Here is a 19055-nt window from a genome sequence, read left to right on the forward strand (position 1 = left end):
TTCAAGACCTGGGAAGGCGAGGGGCCCGTGGGATCTCGGGCCAGGGAAGCAGTGCAAACAGCTTCTCACTCCCTAAAGGAACCTCAGTCCTGGGCAAGTAACCTCACTAAGGATCCCAGCTGACCAGCACGTTTTCCTCAAGTGAAAGAAGGAAACTCGACCGAGCTCTGGCCGCGTTCCCTTCGGCGTGTCTGGCAAGGCTTGCTCTGCATGGATGGTACTCACTGCTTTGCCTTCGGGCTGGGACAGTTTGCGTCTGGATGCAGCGGTGGGAGAGGTTCTTCAGGAAAGGATGTTTTTCACCCCAGACTTTAAAAGAAAACAAATCCTTGAGGAAACCCTTTCTCTGATCACTTCCCTTTCGGTGCAGTGAGGGCTGAGACAACACCTTGAAGAGCAAGTGCAAAACCTGCTCAAAGCCAGATTTGGGCTCCCCATACATCTTTCCCCTTCTCTGTCACCCTTTCCCTGTGCAGAGCGATCCCCCTTCCCCCCAGAAATCCAACCCTTCCTCTCTCTGACCTTAAAGGAATTTACTATCGAGGAGTGTAAAAAGATTACTGCAAAATCATTCTGCGTTACTGAGAAATCATTGCAACATTAGCTCAGTAATATTTTTTGATAAGCGTTTGCTGTGTCTCTTCTCCGACATAGTCTCTGGGCGCATCCACACCCCCACAAATCCTGCTGAAGCCAAGAGGTGTTTGGCAGAGGATGGGAGTGTGGACCTGACCCGGCACTCACGCGGCTCCCTCCTTCCCACGCTGACAGACAAGGTTACCATCCCTCGGCTGACAGGCTGCGTCCTTGGACCCATGTGCAAGCGTTCTCCATCCTGGTTCATCCCAACGGCATGGAAAAGCCTGGCTGTCAGGGCACTCAGGCTGCCCTGTCTTAAGGGGCTTCACCAGTGGATGGTGACGGGATGCTTGCAGAGGAACCTGCACCGGGCAAGGTGTGGGATCTGCTGTTTTGCTGAGGATTTAGGGGGAAAGGAAGATCCTGCTCTCTCCCGTGCTTGCACTTGGGAGGTCTGGGTGAGAGATCCGGGGGGAGAAGGTGCTGATGAGAAACAGCAGAGGTGAAGGGGCTGCTAAGGGAGAGGCAGGTGGTCCCGAAGAGTTTTGCCTGCAGAGAAGGACACGGACAATTCTGCAAATACGTTTAATGCACTTAGAATACACGGGAGGAAAAAAACATTTAGTGATTCACAAAAATATTACAAAAAGTCACGTGCAGGCGAAACACACCCAGCACTGCAGTAACAATGTAGGAATTTACATTAGAAACTAATATAAAATATTTAAAAACCTCTGCTAGTTTAGCTTTCCATTTGTTTTTTGTCTTTTATAAAAAAAAAGAGGAGGGGAGGGGGAAGAAAGGCCATCTACAAGGTATAGATACGCCGGCTGCAGAAATGTGAGCTCCTTCCAGCCCCACCAGCAGCATCCTCAGGCTCCTCACTCCACGCAACCGCGTGCACGCAGACCGCACACACTCGCACACGCACACGGCTGAACTACAGAAAGGTTCACTTCCAGGCTGCGAGGGCAGTGCCGGTGACTGGGGTTCGTTGTGGTCCCCATCATCCTGCGTTCCCTGCCCTGGGTAGCTTGGCTTCACTCTAGGTTTTGCAGAAGCCATCCAGCGTACAAAACACGTACTGTCCCCAGCAAATGGCAAAACATCCATCCCTTGAAAAAAAGGGAAAAGCTAGTGTGTTCAACTTAGTCTGGATGAGAGAAGGATTTCAAATGACTAAACTAGTTTTGGAGTGTGATCATGGCCAAACGCAGAGCACTGGCACTCCAGAGCTGCATGGGAGCAAGGAACAGCCCGGTGCAGGGGCCGAGGCATCAGTACAAGCTGCCAGTGGGATGTTTGCTTCCACAGGGCCACAAACTGCTGCTTTGGGAAAGCCAGAGGCTGAGAACAAAAGGGCCTGGAACCCCCGAGCTTGTGATCAGTCACTGCTGGGACAACACGACCACTCACACCCGCCTCCCCTTCCTCTGCCCCTCACAGGTTTTGCAGCCCGTTTGCTGCCGTAGGAGGAACGGCGCGGGAGCTTCGTCGCCAGCACCGCGAAGTCCTTCTGTGCCCATCCTGCCCACGGCATTGTCAACACATGCCGTGTTTATGTAGGACCTACCACACACGGCGACAGCTCGGTCCCTCCCACCCTCGCTGCTCGTGCAGCAGAGGGTTTCCGGAGCCGCACTTTTGCTGCAGTTGGGCCCCAGGGAAAGGAACAAAGGAGCCATTTTCATCTCCAGCCTTGCCGGGAGCAGAGGGAGAGAAAAGACCAGTGTTTGCAAAACACAACAATCGACAGGAAATATTCCTCCAGCATTTCGAGGCTGTGTTTTCATTGTCTCTCTTTTTTTCTATTTAAAGAGGGGAGACACAGCATCAGGACATCAGTTTAAACCAACCAGGCACTGCCTGCCACATCTGCCACGTGCAGCCCTTTCTGGGCTGAGGTTCCTCTCCTGCTATCAGGGCCCTGCGAACCAAACGGAGAACGATGCCGTGGTCTTCTGGTGAGGGACAAGGAAGGACTAGAAGGGATGTTTCTGAACTGATGTGCCTCTTACAGTGACTTTATGGTCTGTCAGTGATTTTAGGGGAAACAGAATCATGGTAGAAATGAAGAGGCGGTGAAGCACGACGCACGACACGTTCACTGCCTGACACAGACAGGTCGACGCGGGGCCAGGTTTAAAACACATGTGCAACCTCAGGCTTATTCTCCATTTGAAATTTTGGACTCATGTCGAACACAAGGGTTGTTTTTTTTTTAAAGAAAAGAGAACAACTAGGCTCTGCGCAACAGAAAATAAACGTTTTAAAAATAGAAGGTTGCTACAGAGCCCGTTAAAAGCTGCCACGGTCCCAGAGACCTAAATCCAGCTGTAAAATCTTGGGATGTGAACCCCACTGGCAAATGTACATTTTGAGATTATTTTGGATACAGTGTGGCTGCGGTGCAGGCTGGCGTTTATCTAGGGACAGATGCACAGAAGGGGACTCCTTGTTGCTCTACAGTTCATCTGCCCTCACAGCTTCACTCATGGAGAGAATTAAGGCACAATATATACTCTAAATGGAGGGCAGTCACACAGGGGACCAAGCCTGCAGGAGGTGGAAGGGCTCTCGTGGTGCTGGACCCCCTCCCCTGGCCGCGATGCAGCAGGGGCTGAAGGCTGAGGCTTCATACAGTGGAGCCTTTGGGCGCCAGGCTGTGCCCTTGGCTAAAGAAAAGTGGACATGGGTCTAAAGGTTTCTTCTGGTCTGAAGGTCTATGGATCTCTTCTCCCCACTCTACATGACGCTCCCTTGCCCTGGACAGACACAAGCTGGTAAAGTAGGTCACAGACCCCAGATGCCTACCTACGAGCGGGGAGAAGGCATCAGGACAGACAAAACACAATCCCATGCCGAACTGTCATCTAGGAAAGCCTCCTGAGAAGCATGCAATCAGCCAAATCAGTGAAGCATCTGAGGAAGGTTTCTGTGAGGAGCTGGGGGGACATTAGATGAAATGAAGGGACAGTGGGTGAGCAAGAGAGCTCACTCAGTGACCAGCCTGAAGGTTCTCACAAGGGGCAGCGAGCACCAGCTCTGCTCTTCACCTCACACTAATTAGAATAAGAACTGAGACTGAAGCAGCCACATTGCCACTCCCCATCTTCGACTCAACCACAGAGGCAGCTAACGCAGCAGCAGTGGGTACAGGCCAGAGTGTGAACACACAGCGGGATGTGTGTGGCCAGCTGCTTGCATCCATGCTGGACCTCAGTGGGTCCTGGTGTGGAAATGAGGACTTGTCTGCAGGGCCCCAAGCTGTGCCAAAGCCCTCATGATTCTCATTTGGTTTTTAGCTTCCTTGACCCCAGGCTAGCTCCCCTTGCAGTGCCTGAGATGCATAAGGACTGTGCTGCCTTCGACAAGCCTGAGCTGTGGGTGCCGGAGGGAGGCTGCTAACCTGCTCCCACCACACACAACCTCTCCCCCGCAATCTGCCCCATCCAAGCCAAGCATTGCTCTCAACTACTTTTTTTAAAAGCTACACACCCTAAATATTTCTGCTGGTTGCATGTGAGAAACAACAACCCCCTCGCTTCTTCAAAGACCATTTGATGACCTGATGGTGTCATTTCAAAAGCCATCCAAGAGCAACTGAATATCTGAAGTGAAGAGCTTCAGAATATAATTACAAATCACTGTTGGCAGATCTATGTACAGTAAAACCAATACATCACCACCCTCAAAGCCATTATAAACAGCAGGCACCACCTATCTAAGCCACAGAAAATATCACTGTAGGTCACACCAGCTACAAGGCTGACTGCTCCGCTCAGAGCGTATTCCACATACTTTAGTACTGAAATGATACATTCCTCCTCCTGTTTTTAATCACAAGTTGAGAGGGAGAGTAGTCCTGGCTTTCAGGACTTCTCTTGTTTCAGAATTGCTGTCACATGTTGGATTTTCAAGGCATTGCGGGTCTGCCATAAGGCTCTTCATCTTTGGAAACATCCCTATCGACCTGCATTGCAAGATTTCTCCGTGAGGGAGAAAATCTGTACTTGCCGCTTCTAAACTGCATTCATTTCCATTCAGATCACTGCCTTCAGCCCCACAAGCCTCACAGGTTTTGGTTTCATATAGTCCTGCCTCAGACCTTCTGCACAATCTAGGAAAAAAATGCACCAGCAGATCAACGATCTCAGCAGGCTTGGGCTAGAAAAATACTGTGGCGTTCACTAACAGTGATGCATTTCCCTTTTTCAGACTACTCACTCACTAAAATACAACGGTTTCTTTTCCATTTCCTTCACACACAGGCATGTCCTCTTTCCCCAAGATGAAAATATCCAAACTCGAGATCTCAGTTACTTGCCAATGAGTAAGACTTTGGCACGGCTGCAAACTTGATGTGAATCAGGGGAGGGGAGGTCCTGTGGGTGCACAGCTCTTCATGATACTGACTTGCGTCTTATTCTTAGATAACTGTTGAGAGGCAGCAACACGATCCTGGAGGTGACAGGACTTTCACTAGTTTACCTCCTACAGCTGGTCCAACAGCAAGACAGATTTCTACTTTAGCAGTTATTTTCCCCCTTAACTAAATAGGAAGATTTCATTTCCTTCCCTTCAAACCTTCCCCTCAATTGTTATCTGGCTACCAACAAAGATCTGTGAGAAAGTGTCTCAGAAATAGAGATTTCTGGCATGCCACCTGTTCATAACTCAAATACACAGAACTATATATAAATACATGACATGGAACAAAAATACACGCGCACGAAGATACTGGGTGGATTTTCAAAAGCATTCAGCCTGCTCCCTCTGAAGTCAATGAAAACCCAAGCCAGAGGATCTGATGAGAGTAAATACGGTGAGGAAAACATACACATAAGAAAGGCAGAACTGGAGCACAAGTCAGCTTGGAGGAGGCGCTTTCCCTGCGTACAGCACTGTATCCCCTCTGCGAAGGCTCAAAGAGTTCATAGGGCAGGAGGCCCTAAGCTTTCCAGATGTGTGTCAGAGCCCGGAGAGGTTCTGATGGACTTCACCCTGCCCCGTGCTGATCTCTGCAGGAACAGCAACAATTGACCTTCCAAATGTCCCTTCTCCACCAAGATGAGGATTTTAAGCTCCTTTTAATGAGAGCTAGCATCTGGAAACAAGGAATAGCAGCCAGCATCATGGCAACAGGCCAGCTCTGCTGCAGGCACCCCCAGCAAGCTCATACACGAGCAGTCCATGGGCTACTGTTGGTGGATGGCTTTGGGACGAAGTTGTAGTCGCTGCCCTTCCCTTTTTCCCAACTGCCACAATTCCACAATTGTCTGTTTGTTCACTATCTTGTGGTGGGACACTTCGGAACGTCATTTTTGAAGCTGGACTGGTACATTTTCATGCCACTTTCTTGCCCATGCTGTCCCCTACTTATACATCGACAGCGCAGGAGGGATGGTTAGTGCTAACCAGGACAATGAAAACTGGCCAAGAGATCCCACGGATGAACGCAGTCTGCCACAGAAATCACTCTGGCTGGCACATGCAGATATCTCAAAGTTTGTTCTTTTGCAGCAGGATTTTAAGATGATCCTCTGAGTTCAGACAAAATGACAAACTCATTTACATGTAAATTGCTTTCGTAGCTTTGCAGAAAGGAAGGTTCTGCCGAGCAGTGTTGGACCCTGCATTTGGCCTGCCTTAAATTATAATATAACAACAATTATAATAATACAAATACTACTTTGTACACAAAGCACGCCTTCCCCTGCAAACCCTGGCATGCTTCGGTAGGTCCTACAGCCTCCTAGTCAATAATCACCCTCTCTGCACAGAGAGACATTGAGTGACTTGCCTGAGGCCACAGCGGAATTCTGTAGCAAGTCCAAGGAAAGCTTTGTGGCTCCTACCTCTGCTTCTTGACCAACATTAACCAGCCTCAAATATATGCAAAAAACATCAAAGCTGACTGTGCCAGGAAGAAATTAAATCAGAAAACAAACCCTGGGGTACTGTGAGGCCTCCTGGACTTTGCTGTTTGATCAGGGGAGTTAAGTGTTAAAAGCTTTTGTTATACTTGTGTTATAGATCACATAGCAATTGCGCATAAATCGCCAAATTAGCTTGTAGGCAGAATGGGGTGGAAGGAAAGCTGCACCTCCCCTGACAAGGATGTGAAGAGTTGTCACCAAAAGACAATGGGCAGAGGAAGGCTCAGGGAATACACATCAGAGACAAACTGCAACAGCAGCAGAGAGTAAAGGCTGAGGTCGTTTGCTGCAGCATACCCACAGGGGCCAGCATCTTGATGCAGGGACCCAACCTGATCCTGCAGAGACCATCTCCTCTGCACACCACATTTTGCTCCAAGGAAGAAGCCACAGTGATCTAGAGAGAGGGTCTTTTCAAACTGATTCTGATGCTTTACAGTTCAAGTCTATCTGAAAGGAGGGACATCAGCTACAGGAGCCACCACCATGAGGCTAGAGGGGAAAATGGAGCTGCACTACGGCACAACCCTGCTGGAATAGTGAGAACAGTTGGCTTTATTGAGGCTGTCTCCTCTCTGCTACACCAGGGCAGTGGAGATCTCCATTTCATATGCTTTCAAGCAGCCCTCTGGATCCTGCAGAGCTGCTGAAGTTGTCCCTGTGAACAAATGGTCCTTTCTAGCTTCTCAAATTCTGTACAATAGCAAGGAAAAAATACTTGACAGTATCTCTTTAAAGATAAACACACTGTAAACAGGAGATCTCCCCCGCCCCGGTAGCCTTCTTCCTCCTCCTTGTGCAAAACCAGAGGTTGCAACCTTCCCTGGGGTTCAGGCACAAGGACAGGATGCGCGAGAATAAAGTTGCCTCTGTTTGCAGCGATACCATAGCTAATAGCACCAAGACCAACACTTAAAACATGCCTAATTTGAGGGCAGGGAGGATCTGGGTTTGTTTTTCTTGACTGAACTAGAAAGTTCATCTTTAAATCTGTTCAGCTTCAAGCATGTGAGCTTTTGGCCTCCTTTAAACAGGGGAAATACCATTCCGTTTCTGAAAAGAGAAAAAAAAATAGCACATGGGAGAACAGTTCTGCAGTCAGTAAAAGTTTGGCTAACAAAAGGACTCCAGAGTCACGTAAAGAACATTTAATCCATGGATTATAGGCTCACACCTGGCAGAAATGCATGTGTAAATACAGGCGTGCAGAGCGTCTACACCCTGGGCTAAGGCAGAGGGGAGTTCTGTAGCTAGGAGAAAGGATTCTTACTACTAATTTTCATAGTTAAATATTTCTCACTCGCACTCACACATACGCAGGCTGTTCCCAGAGAGCTCAGCCTTGAGAAGGATAAAGCAAAGGGCTCAGTTCGGTCTGGGCTGGTGCTGAGTAGCTTCTCCTCTGTTTGCAGTGGTTGTGCAGCAAACTCTTTCATTTGCAGGCAGAGTTTTTACTGCATTAATTATCCTGTGAGTCACTGGGTAATGGACAGTAACTTGGCTCTCCCAGTTGTTAGAAGGGTGTAATTCAGCTCTAATGCAGCGGGTTGTCGAACACAGCATCTGGCAAGATGGAAACTTTCAGTTTCTTTTCAGGCCAGCTGTACTCCTTTGGAAGTTTAAACTGTAAGACAGTAAAGAGAACCAGTTAATGTATATCGCTGCAACTTGACTCACACCAAAAACAAAGTCCTTGCAAAGGCAGGCAGCCCTATGTTATTATTATTTTTTAAAACAAGAGGCCGCTAAAAAAACATTTCCCCATTAGTATGTTTTGGACAGCAGTGGACATTAGATAATGTGGCCTGTGCCTCAGCTGCCAAAGTAAAGTTCTGAGATTTCAGCTCAAGCACTGTTTATTTCATCAGACGGATTCTGGAGAGTTTCTGCCCCCATCACCATTTCCCCTCCTTGACCGCTCTGAAAATACACAGCACAAATATCTCCCCTCCTACCTGACCACGTCCCCTTCCTTTCACCAATCTCAGAGACCCCTGTTTGCTTTAAACAGAGACTAAGGGCAGCTTTTAGACTCTTGCCCATCCGGGGTGGGATGCACGTGAGCCAGCGCGGCTCTGCCGGGGGACAGGCTTGCAAACGGTCACCATCTCCAGGAGGGCAGCCTGTGCTGCCCTGGCTGGGGTGAGCTCGCATGCTTGAGCAGCATTTCTGCTCCAGCCCTACTCACCTCTGGCACAAAGGCTTTGCAGAGCGCCCCAACAATGCCTAGTACTCACACAGGCGCTCGGCTGTTCTGCAAACATTGATCGGAGCACAGGGAACAGAGATTTTTTGCCCAGGTCTGGTTTACACAACACTGTCTCTCATCAGTATTTTCCAAACAAAACAAGTGCAATGGTCCCATCTTGATGTCACTCCAGGGCACTCTGCCTTAGGCTAGGAAGTCACCCCAACATCTCTGATCCCAAACACAACCATGTAGGGATAGAGTTCTAAGGAGCCTTACCCCAAACCCTTCTCATAACCACATTTGACCAGGGTCCACGCATTTACACAGATCTCTCAAAAACAGATGTGTGGGAGGCGGGTGGTGGAATCTCTTGGGCTACAAATCTGCCCCATCCACAGCTGGATGGCAACCAGTCCTATACAAGCATTGCACGCAATCCCAGTGCCCAGTCTGAGGGTCCAGAACACATTGGGGATGGGTCTGGAAGCCAGTTTGCAAGAACATCTTGTTTTTAAAACTCTGCTGTGTAGCACCGCCTGACACTGTGACAGTCCCTGACACCCCAACAGGACTCCTAGGGAAGAATCTCACTAGGATCACCAGTGACAATCTGACCCGGAGGCAGCTAGTTCAGAATGATTATAGATACCGTGGTCCTCTCCTAGGAGAGTCCTCAGACCAAGGCCAGCAGCATCCTAAGCTTCCCAGGGGCTACATAAATTAGAGTTGGAACAAGGGGACAGTGACCTGCAAATCATCCACCTTTATCCAATTACTTATCTTTCTTCCTGTAAGGGCCCCAATTCTGAGGGACATTAACAGACGCTCAGTTGGAGGTTCCTGTTAAAGGTGATCTCCTGCAGCTGCCTACTCCACAGCAAGGGTGGCTCTAACATGAATTTGCTCCTGACCTTCCTCCATTTGCAGCTGTGTATGAGGGAAACCTGCAGTTGGTACCCATCCACCTTAAGATGCCGGGCTCGTGGTTCAGGATCTGTCCCACAAGCTGGGGACATGGCAGAAGGCTCGTTCAGCGTAGCGGCTACCATAAACTCCCACTCTTTCTCCTCCAGGAAACATAAACAGCCCAAGTCCCACTTACGGTTGCTTTTTTTAAACTCAAGCTCAGCAAATATCTTGTACCATATAATCTAGCAGCCCTATACTGCCCAGGGAATTCTTCTGAGCTGAGTGTCTAGGGTACGTGGAAAACATGCTGAAGACATTCAGACAGATCGTGTCACTTAATTTCATTTAACACTTCGTGTAGCAAAGGCAAACTCTCCTTGCAGCACTTCGTTCTACCACATTAATATCATCACTAACAGCCAGGACTGCTGAGGAACGCCTTCAGTTGGCCCAAACTGGGATCCTGCAAGTTACAAATCCTTGGAGGAATCTGGATGCTGAAAGATCACATTTCATCTCAAGTATTTTCCTTTTTATAAACAGGAATGGTTCCAAAGCAATCCTCTTGAAGAAGTCATCCTGTGAATTTGTTTGTTTTTCGCTTTTTAATTTAGCAAAGTCACAGTAACTCGGAACCGAGGGCCTGGTCGCTGTGCCAGGATCTGCCATGCCCATTGCCTCTGCCTCTCAGCAGAGAACGAAGGACCATGAGCTGTCCAAAGCCTTAACTAAAGGGCCTTCAAACCAAAGTGCTCCTGGGCTTCCATGTCACTAGCAAAAATGAGCTTTGGATTAGGTTTAACTGGATAAAAGCTGGCCTGAAAGTCACTGCACAGCCAGCAGCGTGCTCCCCTCACTCACACAGTGAGGAACACCCTGGCATTAAATCAACTCTGGATTAAACAATTAGAGCCCTGAGATTTTTCCTGGGGGGAGGGTAGCAGGGCAAGGGATAGGAGGACTGCTCTGTAAGCCAAGGAAAGTTTCTTTAGAGTCTGCAGGGAGCTGTAAAAAATGGGATTAAAAATATTACATGTCATTTCTGCCACTGCTCTTTGAAGTCAAGCAGAATATTTATATGGCATGCATGGGAGACAGGGTGTTAAATGTTCCCCAGGAAGAGATCACATGGCAGAGGGAAGTTTAGCACCACACAGCAGAGCTTTATAAAGCTCCCTTGGCTGCTGCTATAACGCTTCCAGGCTGGTAATGGTCCTCCGCAAGCTGTGCAGGGGCAGCAGGTGAAGGCCAAGAAGCAGATGAGAAAAGGCCCCTGTCTGCTCCCCAAACCAAACAAAGGACACCCCTACAACAGACCGTTCAGCAGTAAATGTGCTGCCACCGCTTTCAGCCCTTCTGAAAGCTGAGAAGGTGATGTGTCTGGAGTTGCTGCTAAGGACACCATATGCAGCACGGAGGAAACCCCACAATCTAGTTCAGGGGGCTGCACTGCTTTGATTCGGGATGCTCAGATACCACACTGGGAAAGATGCTCTTGGAAAAGAGTCTCCCTTAATACCTATCCCTGCCCTGTATTTCTTGCAATCCCTTCCCTCAGTGCCTTAGTTCACAGCAGATGTGAAGCAAGGCCTCAAGTCTGCGGGGCAGAGCTGCAGCCTGGAAGCTGAGGGGAGGATCAAAGGCAAGCTGCAGGACAGGCTGAGCTCTCTGGGACAGTACATGGGAGATATGGGAATGACGCAGCCTTACTTCCTCTGAAGAATTCAGATCTTCTAAATCTTCCAGCATTCTCTCTACAAACTCTTCAGTCAATAGGATCTGCAAAGGAAATAACAGTAGTTTACGCCTTTACACTCCTAGTTTTAGCTAACTGCCAAGAAATAGAACAATTTCTGCAGAGAGCAGACTGTACCAGGTCCCTCTTTCCCCTGTGTCCCCCTTTCCCACAATACAAAGGTTTGAGGGCAAGGAGCTCCTAACTTTGCCTCCCACTCCAACCACTGCAAAAAAATGTTAAAATTATACAGCAATCTTTTTTGACCCTCAATTATCTTGCTTGGTCTAAAATTAGAGGCTCAGCTTTAGACAGGCAGAGTGGGGAAGGAGGAAAAGGGGTCAAGACAACATCTGTTGGAGAGACAGTGGGAGACAGAGCTGCTTTCATCGGATCCACTGAAGTTACTCTTTAATCAGGATACAGCAGCACAGGGAGAGCCTAAGACTCATACAGAGCCAGTGCTCTGGACATGGGGAGGGCTCTGATCCAAACGCAGCACATCATTCAGATGAAGAGACGCTGGGTACAGGAGGTGCTCCCAGAGATGCCCCCTCCCAGGCACCTCCACGTTGTATCACATGTGCCCATCCTGCATGCCGGTGCTGGGCAAGCTTTTGGCTCATCTCAAGGCCAGGCTGGCAAGCACGAAGCAGCCCAGGAAAGCAGCTGCCAACGGGTCAAAATTCCTAGCTGAGGGCCAGAACCCCAAATCCACGGAGCCCCCCAAGTCACATAAACCAGAGATCATGGGGAGAGGGGGAAACCAGCCCCGAGAATTCAAGGGGATGAACTCCCACCCTTGTTAAAAAATCACGTGATAGCCAAAAGCAAACATGTCCTGCCTGTCTTCACAACAGCCACAAAGGCCAGAGCTCCAGGCAGGCCAGCTGGCTTGGCACAGGAGCAGAGACAGCAGTATGGGACCAGGCAAACAGCCCTGCACAGTGAGGGGGCGTTGAGTGGCATTCCTGAGAGTTAGGTTGCAGCAGCATCCAGTGGAATATTCCCATTTCCGGCTACAGGTTTGTTTCTTGCCCCTGCTCCTCCTTTCCTTCCTTTGCTTCACCTTTTCCTCTGTCTCTTGCATTGCTTTTCATCATGAAGAAACCACTATCCCGATGCCCCTTTCTTCCCCTTCCTTTTCCCTGTTCTCCCCAGCGATGACCTCCGTGCTCCCTCTCAAAGAAGAGCGCTCCAACAAACACTGACAGAGCAAAGTGCCCAGTCCCACTGCTCTCTGCTGTCCCCTCCATCTCACATCTGGAAGCAGGTCAGCCAGGCTGTCCCAGCCCCTTGCAGGAAGCCACCTCCCATGCCCACCAGCTCCTTGGTGCCAGTAACATCAGTGGGGAGTGAGTGACTCCCCACCAGGATATCATGGGCTGCTTGGCAAGTGGAAGCCTCTGGGCTCCGTTTTGGTAACACACAAGCATGGTTACCGGACAGAAGGAGAAAGGGAAGACTCTGGTCTCCCCTTCTTTGTTTGGTGGGCAAGAAAAGAGATCCAAACCCATGAAATCGAGATCCGAGAGCTACTATGTGTCTGCAGTTCTCTCCCCATCAACCTTGCCACACCGCAGCCATCGCACACAGATCTCTCAGGGAATCAGGGAACTGCAGCCTCCCTTCTCCGCCACATTCCCCTCTCCGCTTAGCTTCAACCTGCAGCAGGCTCCAGGCCAGGGTTTACGACTGAGCTACTCAGCATGGATGCGGGCACCTCCATCAGGCTTTTCTGATCATACTTCAAGCCTGAAAAAATCGTGCTTCAGCCAGGAGCCAGAAGCTTGCTGCTTTGGACAGGACTCTGCAACCTGGCACCAAAGCGCAGACTGGCAAGCTGAGAGACATTGCACTGAAACACGCAGTACCACCGCAGACTACTGCAGTCTCCTTGCAGGAGCCTGTAACTATTTTGCCCGTTGAACTGGAGACACTTGTTTGTTGACTGTTTGCAGAAGGAGGAAGCTGTCCGTGTTGGAGGCAGAAGGGCAACCCGATCGCTCAGCTCAGAAGGAAGAGTTGGGTGGGGAGCTGGGGCTTTGCATGGAGCAGATCGGTTTCTGCGGAGGTGCAGCCTGCAATGGGGTGAGGGAATGAAAACAATTTGGCAGATATCAAAATCTACAGAGCAGCCGGAAAAAGGAGGAGGAATTGGTATTCACAGCAATCAGGCAAGGAGGAAATGAATATTCACCATACATGGATGAACAAAAATGCCAGAGGTTGGGATGGGTGAGAGAGCAGGAATGAGGAGCTGCAGCTTTGGCAGGGGGACTAGAAGACAAGCACAGCAGGAAGACCCCTGGGCGCTCCCAAGGAGCCAGAGGCAGGAGAGAAATAGGAACCACGTGTGTGAGGCAGCCAGCTGCTCTGAGGCTGGAGGAAAACAAGACAGGGTGTGTAGGGGTAAACAGCAAAAAGTGGAGAGAATAAAGGGGGGGCAGCTCAGGTCCCGGCTAAAATACAGACTCCCAGAGTAGGGACAAACACGCGTGGAACACTGTGGCTAGCACTGACCTGAGGTGCAACCCCCAGAGACGGATGAGCCCACCTGCAGCTCACTGCCACCTCTCAGTGATTTTGTTAATTTAGCTGAAAAAAACCAAACTCCATTGATTTAGTGAACTGAACCGGCTCTGTGAAGGGTCTGACAAGTGGAGTGGGACAGGAGTCCCCAGCTCAGCTGTCTCATGGGCAGCCTGCAATCAATGGCAGCCTGCTCTATGCAGCACTGAGAAAAGATCGCAGTGCTGTTCTGCAAGCCCTGCACAGACAGTTAACTTTGGTGGAGGGCAGGCGTCACAGGCAGCAATGACAAACTGCTGCAGTGACATTCACAGTCTGTCACTCAGAGCTCATCCTCAACAGCTTGAGTCAGAAAAAACTCACCCCAAACCCTACTACCCCACACTGCTGGGGAGACCTGCTCTCCTTCCTGGAGAAGAAGGGAGTCTCTGAAGCGCAAGGGCAACCAAATATGCATGCAGCCATGTCCCTCGGCACAGGAAACCGACCCTCTTGAGCTCTCCTGAGGACGCAGGGGGAAGGCATGCATCCGCAGCACACCAGCTGCTGAAGAGGGCTTTGAAGCAAGAAGAATTGTCATCCTGAACTCATGTCTGGACAAGATCCTTTCTCTTAGAAGTAGCCCAGTCAAAACGGCCCAAGAGCATTAAGGTCTGTGCTCACAGATCAGGCTGCCATCCCCACCTGCAATCTGCAAAACCATCTTCATGCCTGTGAGTGAGTCTTCGCTCCGGCTGCAAAGGACAAGAATAAATCCAATTCCATTTCAGCTTCTTTCACTCACAATATTTCAGGTTTCCAGTTCTTGTAGCATGCTTGCTTCTGCACAGTATGATACCCCATTACATTAACACACACACACGTTATATGTGCATGATATTAAAGGTGACATTCCCAGCAAATAAACATGACAGACTGCCATTGCTCTAGGCACCTAATTTAATTTCCTCTGGGATTTAAACCTTAGAAGCTCAAATTAAACAAATAGGCCCACTTATATTTCAGACCTGAATCTAGAGTTTTCCTCCAATGCTGTTAACTGATCTTATCAACAGGACACAGCACAGAAATGACTACGATGAAGCAGCTTATTCCCTCCCCAAAGGAAAACAGAGCCCCACTGTTGTACTGCAGCCATGGGAAACGCCGTTGCAATCTGTAGGGCAAATGAAGCTGGCCCATGCACACTGAGCAAGTTTTTTCTCCCATGAAATCTCTTGGCCAGTGCTGAGGAAGCAAAGGAGCTCTCCTGAGTGGCAGCAGGAGTCCCAGGTGCCACAGCAGCCGGATGCTTGCAGCACTGTGTTTTCAGAGCTCTGTGCAAACACCCCTGCCAGCCCAGCCTGTCGAAGCTGGTTACAGGGTGTAGCTTACCCTTTGTAATGGGTGTTTGCAGTATGAACAGGGAACGGCCTCACCAGCCAGCTGCAGGTATCTGAAACATCTCCTTCGGTGCTGCACGGTCCTGCTCACACCAGGATCTCTCTGACCTGACCCAGAAAGGCCCAGACACGTGCCATCCCATTGCTAGCAGATCCAGACTCCATTTTCTATGTGCTCTGTGACTGTTAGTCATGCTGCAGATGCTTGGAAGACGATGACTAGCCAACAGATAAGTTGCTGTTTTCTATCACAGGTACCTACCGCACAACTGAGGCCCAAAGTTTGGGTTCTCACCACCTCACTCATAGCTGCATGTGTCCAGACACGCTATAACATACCAGGCTAGGCTGGCAGATAATTCAGGTGGATGCATTCAGGGAATACACAGGCTGCATGCATGATGTCTCCCTCTCGTGGCAAGTCCCACCTGAGCTTGCTACTTCTCACCTACAGGGCTTGCCTATGGGTCAACTGAAGGAGCTTGTGTTGAAGCTTCCAGTGTTGAAGCTTTCTTTCATACCCGCAGATATTTGAGAAACCTGTACTGTGACTCGTTGCCAGTACGTGGCTGCAAGAGTATGAAAACAGGAGAGATCTAACAATGCACACAAGGTCATGGGGCTCTAGACCAGTTCGGCTGACTTTGAAAGCAACTGATGCTTAGTAAAACATTAAAGACTTTATAGTCGGCTTGTAGGTAACCACCCCAGAGTTAATATCCTATCTCCCACTATAGGGTTCAACCCTACCATGAAGGCTTGACATTCTCAGCTTAGGCAAGGCTGGCTGGGGCCAGAGGTCACGCTGATGCTGAAAGCCTGGCACAGCTGGCAAGCCTTTGATCAAGGAAGACTCTCACAAGCTGATCTAGCAATCTAGCATCTCTACACAACTTCAGAAAACACACTTTGTCCAGAGGAAGACGCAAGCAATTCGCCCAAGGACAATTAAGCAGGGGTCCTTTTGCTGATAATAGCCAGTTTTCTTGCCTACCTAGAAACAAATCAAACAATCCCACACTTTGCCCTAGCGCTTTGTTTGCATTAAACACTGCCACTTGCTTTTCTAGCATGTTTGTCAAAGAAAAGAAACCATGTTTTATTAGTTCTGGACTTAGCACAGAGCTGGCTAGTATGTCTCACCCTGAGAAGGTGGGGACACATTGCAATAAACTCCTATGTAAACCATACCAACCCTTCTAAGAAACTTTCATCCATCCAGGTGCCTTGCCTGGAATGGGTGGAGCCCTCGTACCCAAAGCCAGATGTCACCTGTTACATCTGCAAATATCCAGTGGCTTTTAGGAGCCCTTTGCCCACAAAATGTTTCAGCTTCATTCCTGTCGACAGCACAGCAAAAAGTGAAGTTAAAGTGTGTCAGCATTTTCCATTGAAATTAAACACTACCAGTAAAACCCTCTGATGAATCATGCTTTGTGCCACAAGCATCTCCCAGCCCACCTTTCTGCTCGGTCCTTTGCTTGGTCTTCATTGCGCTGCTGTGCTTTGACTGCAAGTGGTTCAGGGCAGAGGCCTTGTCAGTGCATCTTTCCACATCACACCCAGCCCTGACACTGTCTGAAGAGGCCACCCTGCTGCCTGAATCCACCACAGCTCTCATTACAGCCTCAAAGGTACCAGTGTCGCAACAAACACCTTTGATGGGAAATTCCACTGTTGCTCTTCCAAGAGATTCACAACCCTCCTTGTAAAGGAAAAACATCCACTCACAGATGCCTCAGGGACCCTATTGCTTCACACTGTGATGTTACAATCCCAGAAGAGGAAGTACACGATGACGCTGAAAGACTTCAACCTTGTGGGATGTCTCCATGGTGTTCCCGACTATCAGGCTTATCCTAGAGATCTGAGCTCCTCAAAGCCCACTCTGACGAGATCTGTCTTTCAGACAGAGTTGCTTCCAGTCAACATGTAAAGCTTGTCTCAGTTGGAGAAAGGGCTGACAATGGAGCCAAGACAACAGGAGCTACCAACTCCTTCAGAGTGCAAATGCAAAGGAATCACAGAATCACAAGATTGGAAAGGACCCACTGGATCATCGAGTCAAACCATTCCTAACACTCCCTAAACCATGTCCCTCAGTACTTCATCCACCTGTTCCTTAAACACCTCCAGGGAAGGCGACTCGACCACCTCCCTGGGCAGCCTGTTCCAGTACCCAAGAACAAACATCTCAGGGAATGCTCCAAGTGGGTGGAAGAAAACCTACACAAAGTAGCCAAAATGTAGTTTGAGTAGCAAGGGAGGGGCATTAGGCTGCGGGATAGTCAGTCGGCTTAAGAAGAGTGGAAGAACTTGACTCATCCAAAACTAGCCTGGACAAAGTACTAGAGAACATGCTGCAGAATAGTTGCTACAAGGAGGATCATGATGATCTAACGGGACAGTTCTATCCTAATGTAAGTAAGTTTCCCCCAGTGTCTCATTCAGCAGTGAGAAAGAACACAAAGGGATGACGCAGTGAGGTTCTGGGGAAGACAATAAACTTAGTGGAAAGTGTTAGGTTAGATTGCCCTAGACCTGTTCAAGAATTTGGGGGAAGCCACTCAAAAGACACTGAAAAAGTTTTTTTTGGGAAAGATGCATAAAGCTGCTTTGGGGAAGAGCAGGTTGTAGTTGTTCATAACTTAAACCTGTTTGTGGGTGGTGTCCTTAAACTCACCAAGCTAGGCATAACACATCTGCTCAAGTCTGGGGAGACCAAAAATCAGTCCCTGTCTCTTCAAGAGAGGACACAACCCATAGCTGCCGTTTACAAGAGAGCATCTCTGGCATCAGAGCAGCTCTTCCAAACGTTGCTTTGAACCTCTGCTGCTGCCATTATGCCAATGTGCATAAATGATTTAACATGTGGTATAGCTGAGAGAAGAACCAGATGTGCTCATTTCCAGGGGAATGTCCTAACTCTACCGGAACACAGTCATTCTCTTGTGCTCTCTGTCTCTGTGACTAATCCAGTGTTTTATATGATGTGGAACAACTCCAGTTGGATGAGCTGAGGAAGAACCAAAATACCCTACAGTTGTGGTGCCCATGAAGCCAAGAAGCAGAAATAGGGGTTCAAATAAAAGGAAAGGAATAAAATGAGTTTCTCATATCCTACGTGACTGTGTAATTCTTCAAGTATAAAATGGAAGAAGCCAAAACTTCTAACCACTCCAGTTTCATTCTGCAAAACTAGATGTTTTTTTTAATGTTGTTTTTACTGAAGAAAACTTTCTATTTCTGGTTTCATTCAACAAAGAGGGATTTTTTTCTTCAGCTTTTGGTTTCTTTAATGCTTTTGTTTCAGCAAGAAAAACTGAAAATATTTAAAGATTGAGCTTAGTCTGATCTTCTTCTCCAGATTTTTCACTTAGGTTGCCAAACCAAAAGAATGGATCGTCCCCCATGACCCTGCTCACAGTAATTCCCACCACCCCACCTCCCCCCCAACATGACTGCCAGCACAGAGAGCACATGTTGATAGCTCCTGAATGCTGGATGCTTCCCACAGCCTCCATGTACCTATCCTGCCTACAGGCATATTTAACATTTCCTATGAGAAGTCTGACCTTGCTGTACTAAGCCTCAACTTATTTTTCCATGCTGGATGCCTTGGTTTTGATTTTTTTTTTTACAGTTTTTAGGGGAAAAGGAATCAAGTTATCTCAGAGAGGTATTTTGGAAAAAGTATTTTTTGACAGTACTAACAAATACACATGATCATTAGCACGAGAACTCCCCTTAGGCAGAGGGCGATGAAGATTAGCAAAAAATGCTCCAAA

General features: G+C 48.7%; 1 protein-coding gene across 3 annotated transcripts in view; it reads right to left on the reverse strand.

Annotated features, from left to right (window-relative positions):
• Positions 1-1150: 1150 nt before the first annotated feature.
• Positions 1151-19055, reverse strand: part of SUFU (SUFU negative regulator of hedgehog signaling) — a 93918-nt gene continuing 76013 nt past the window's right edge. For all 3 annotated transcript variants that reach the window (XM_054071346.1, XM_054071345.1, XM_054071347.1), the window contains 2 exons: positions 11329-11397; positions 1151-8142 (listed from right to left, as the gene is read on the reverse strand). In XM_054071346.1, coding sequence (XP_053927321.1) covers positions 8053-8142; positions 11329-11397 — 159 coding nt within the window. In that variant the 3' untranslated portion in view covers positions 1151-8052. The remainder of the gene's footprint in view (positions 8143-11328; positions 11398-19055) is intronic.

Source organism: Cuculus canorus, chromosome 7 (genome assembly GCF_017976375.1).
Source record: "Cuculus canorus isolate bCucCan1 chromosome 7, bCucCan1.pri, whole genome shotgun sequence".
Classification (NCBI taxonomy): Eukaryota; Metazoa; Chordata; class Aves; order Cuculiformes; family Cuculidae; genus Cuculus; species Cuculus canorus.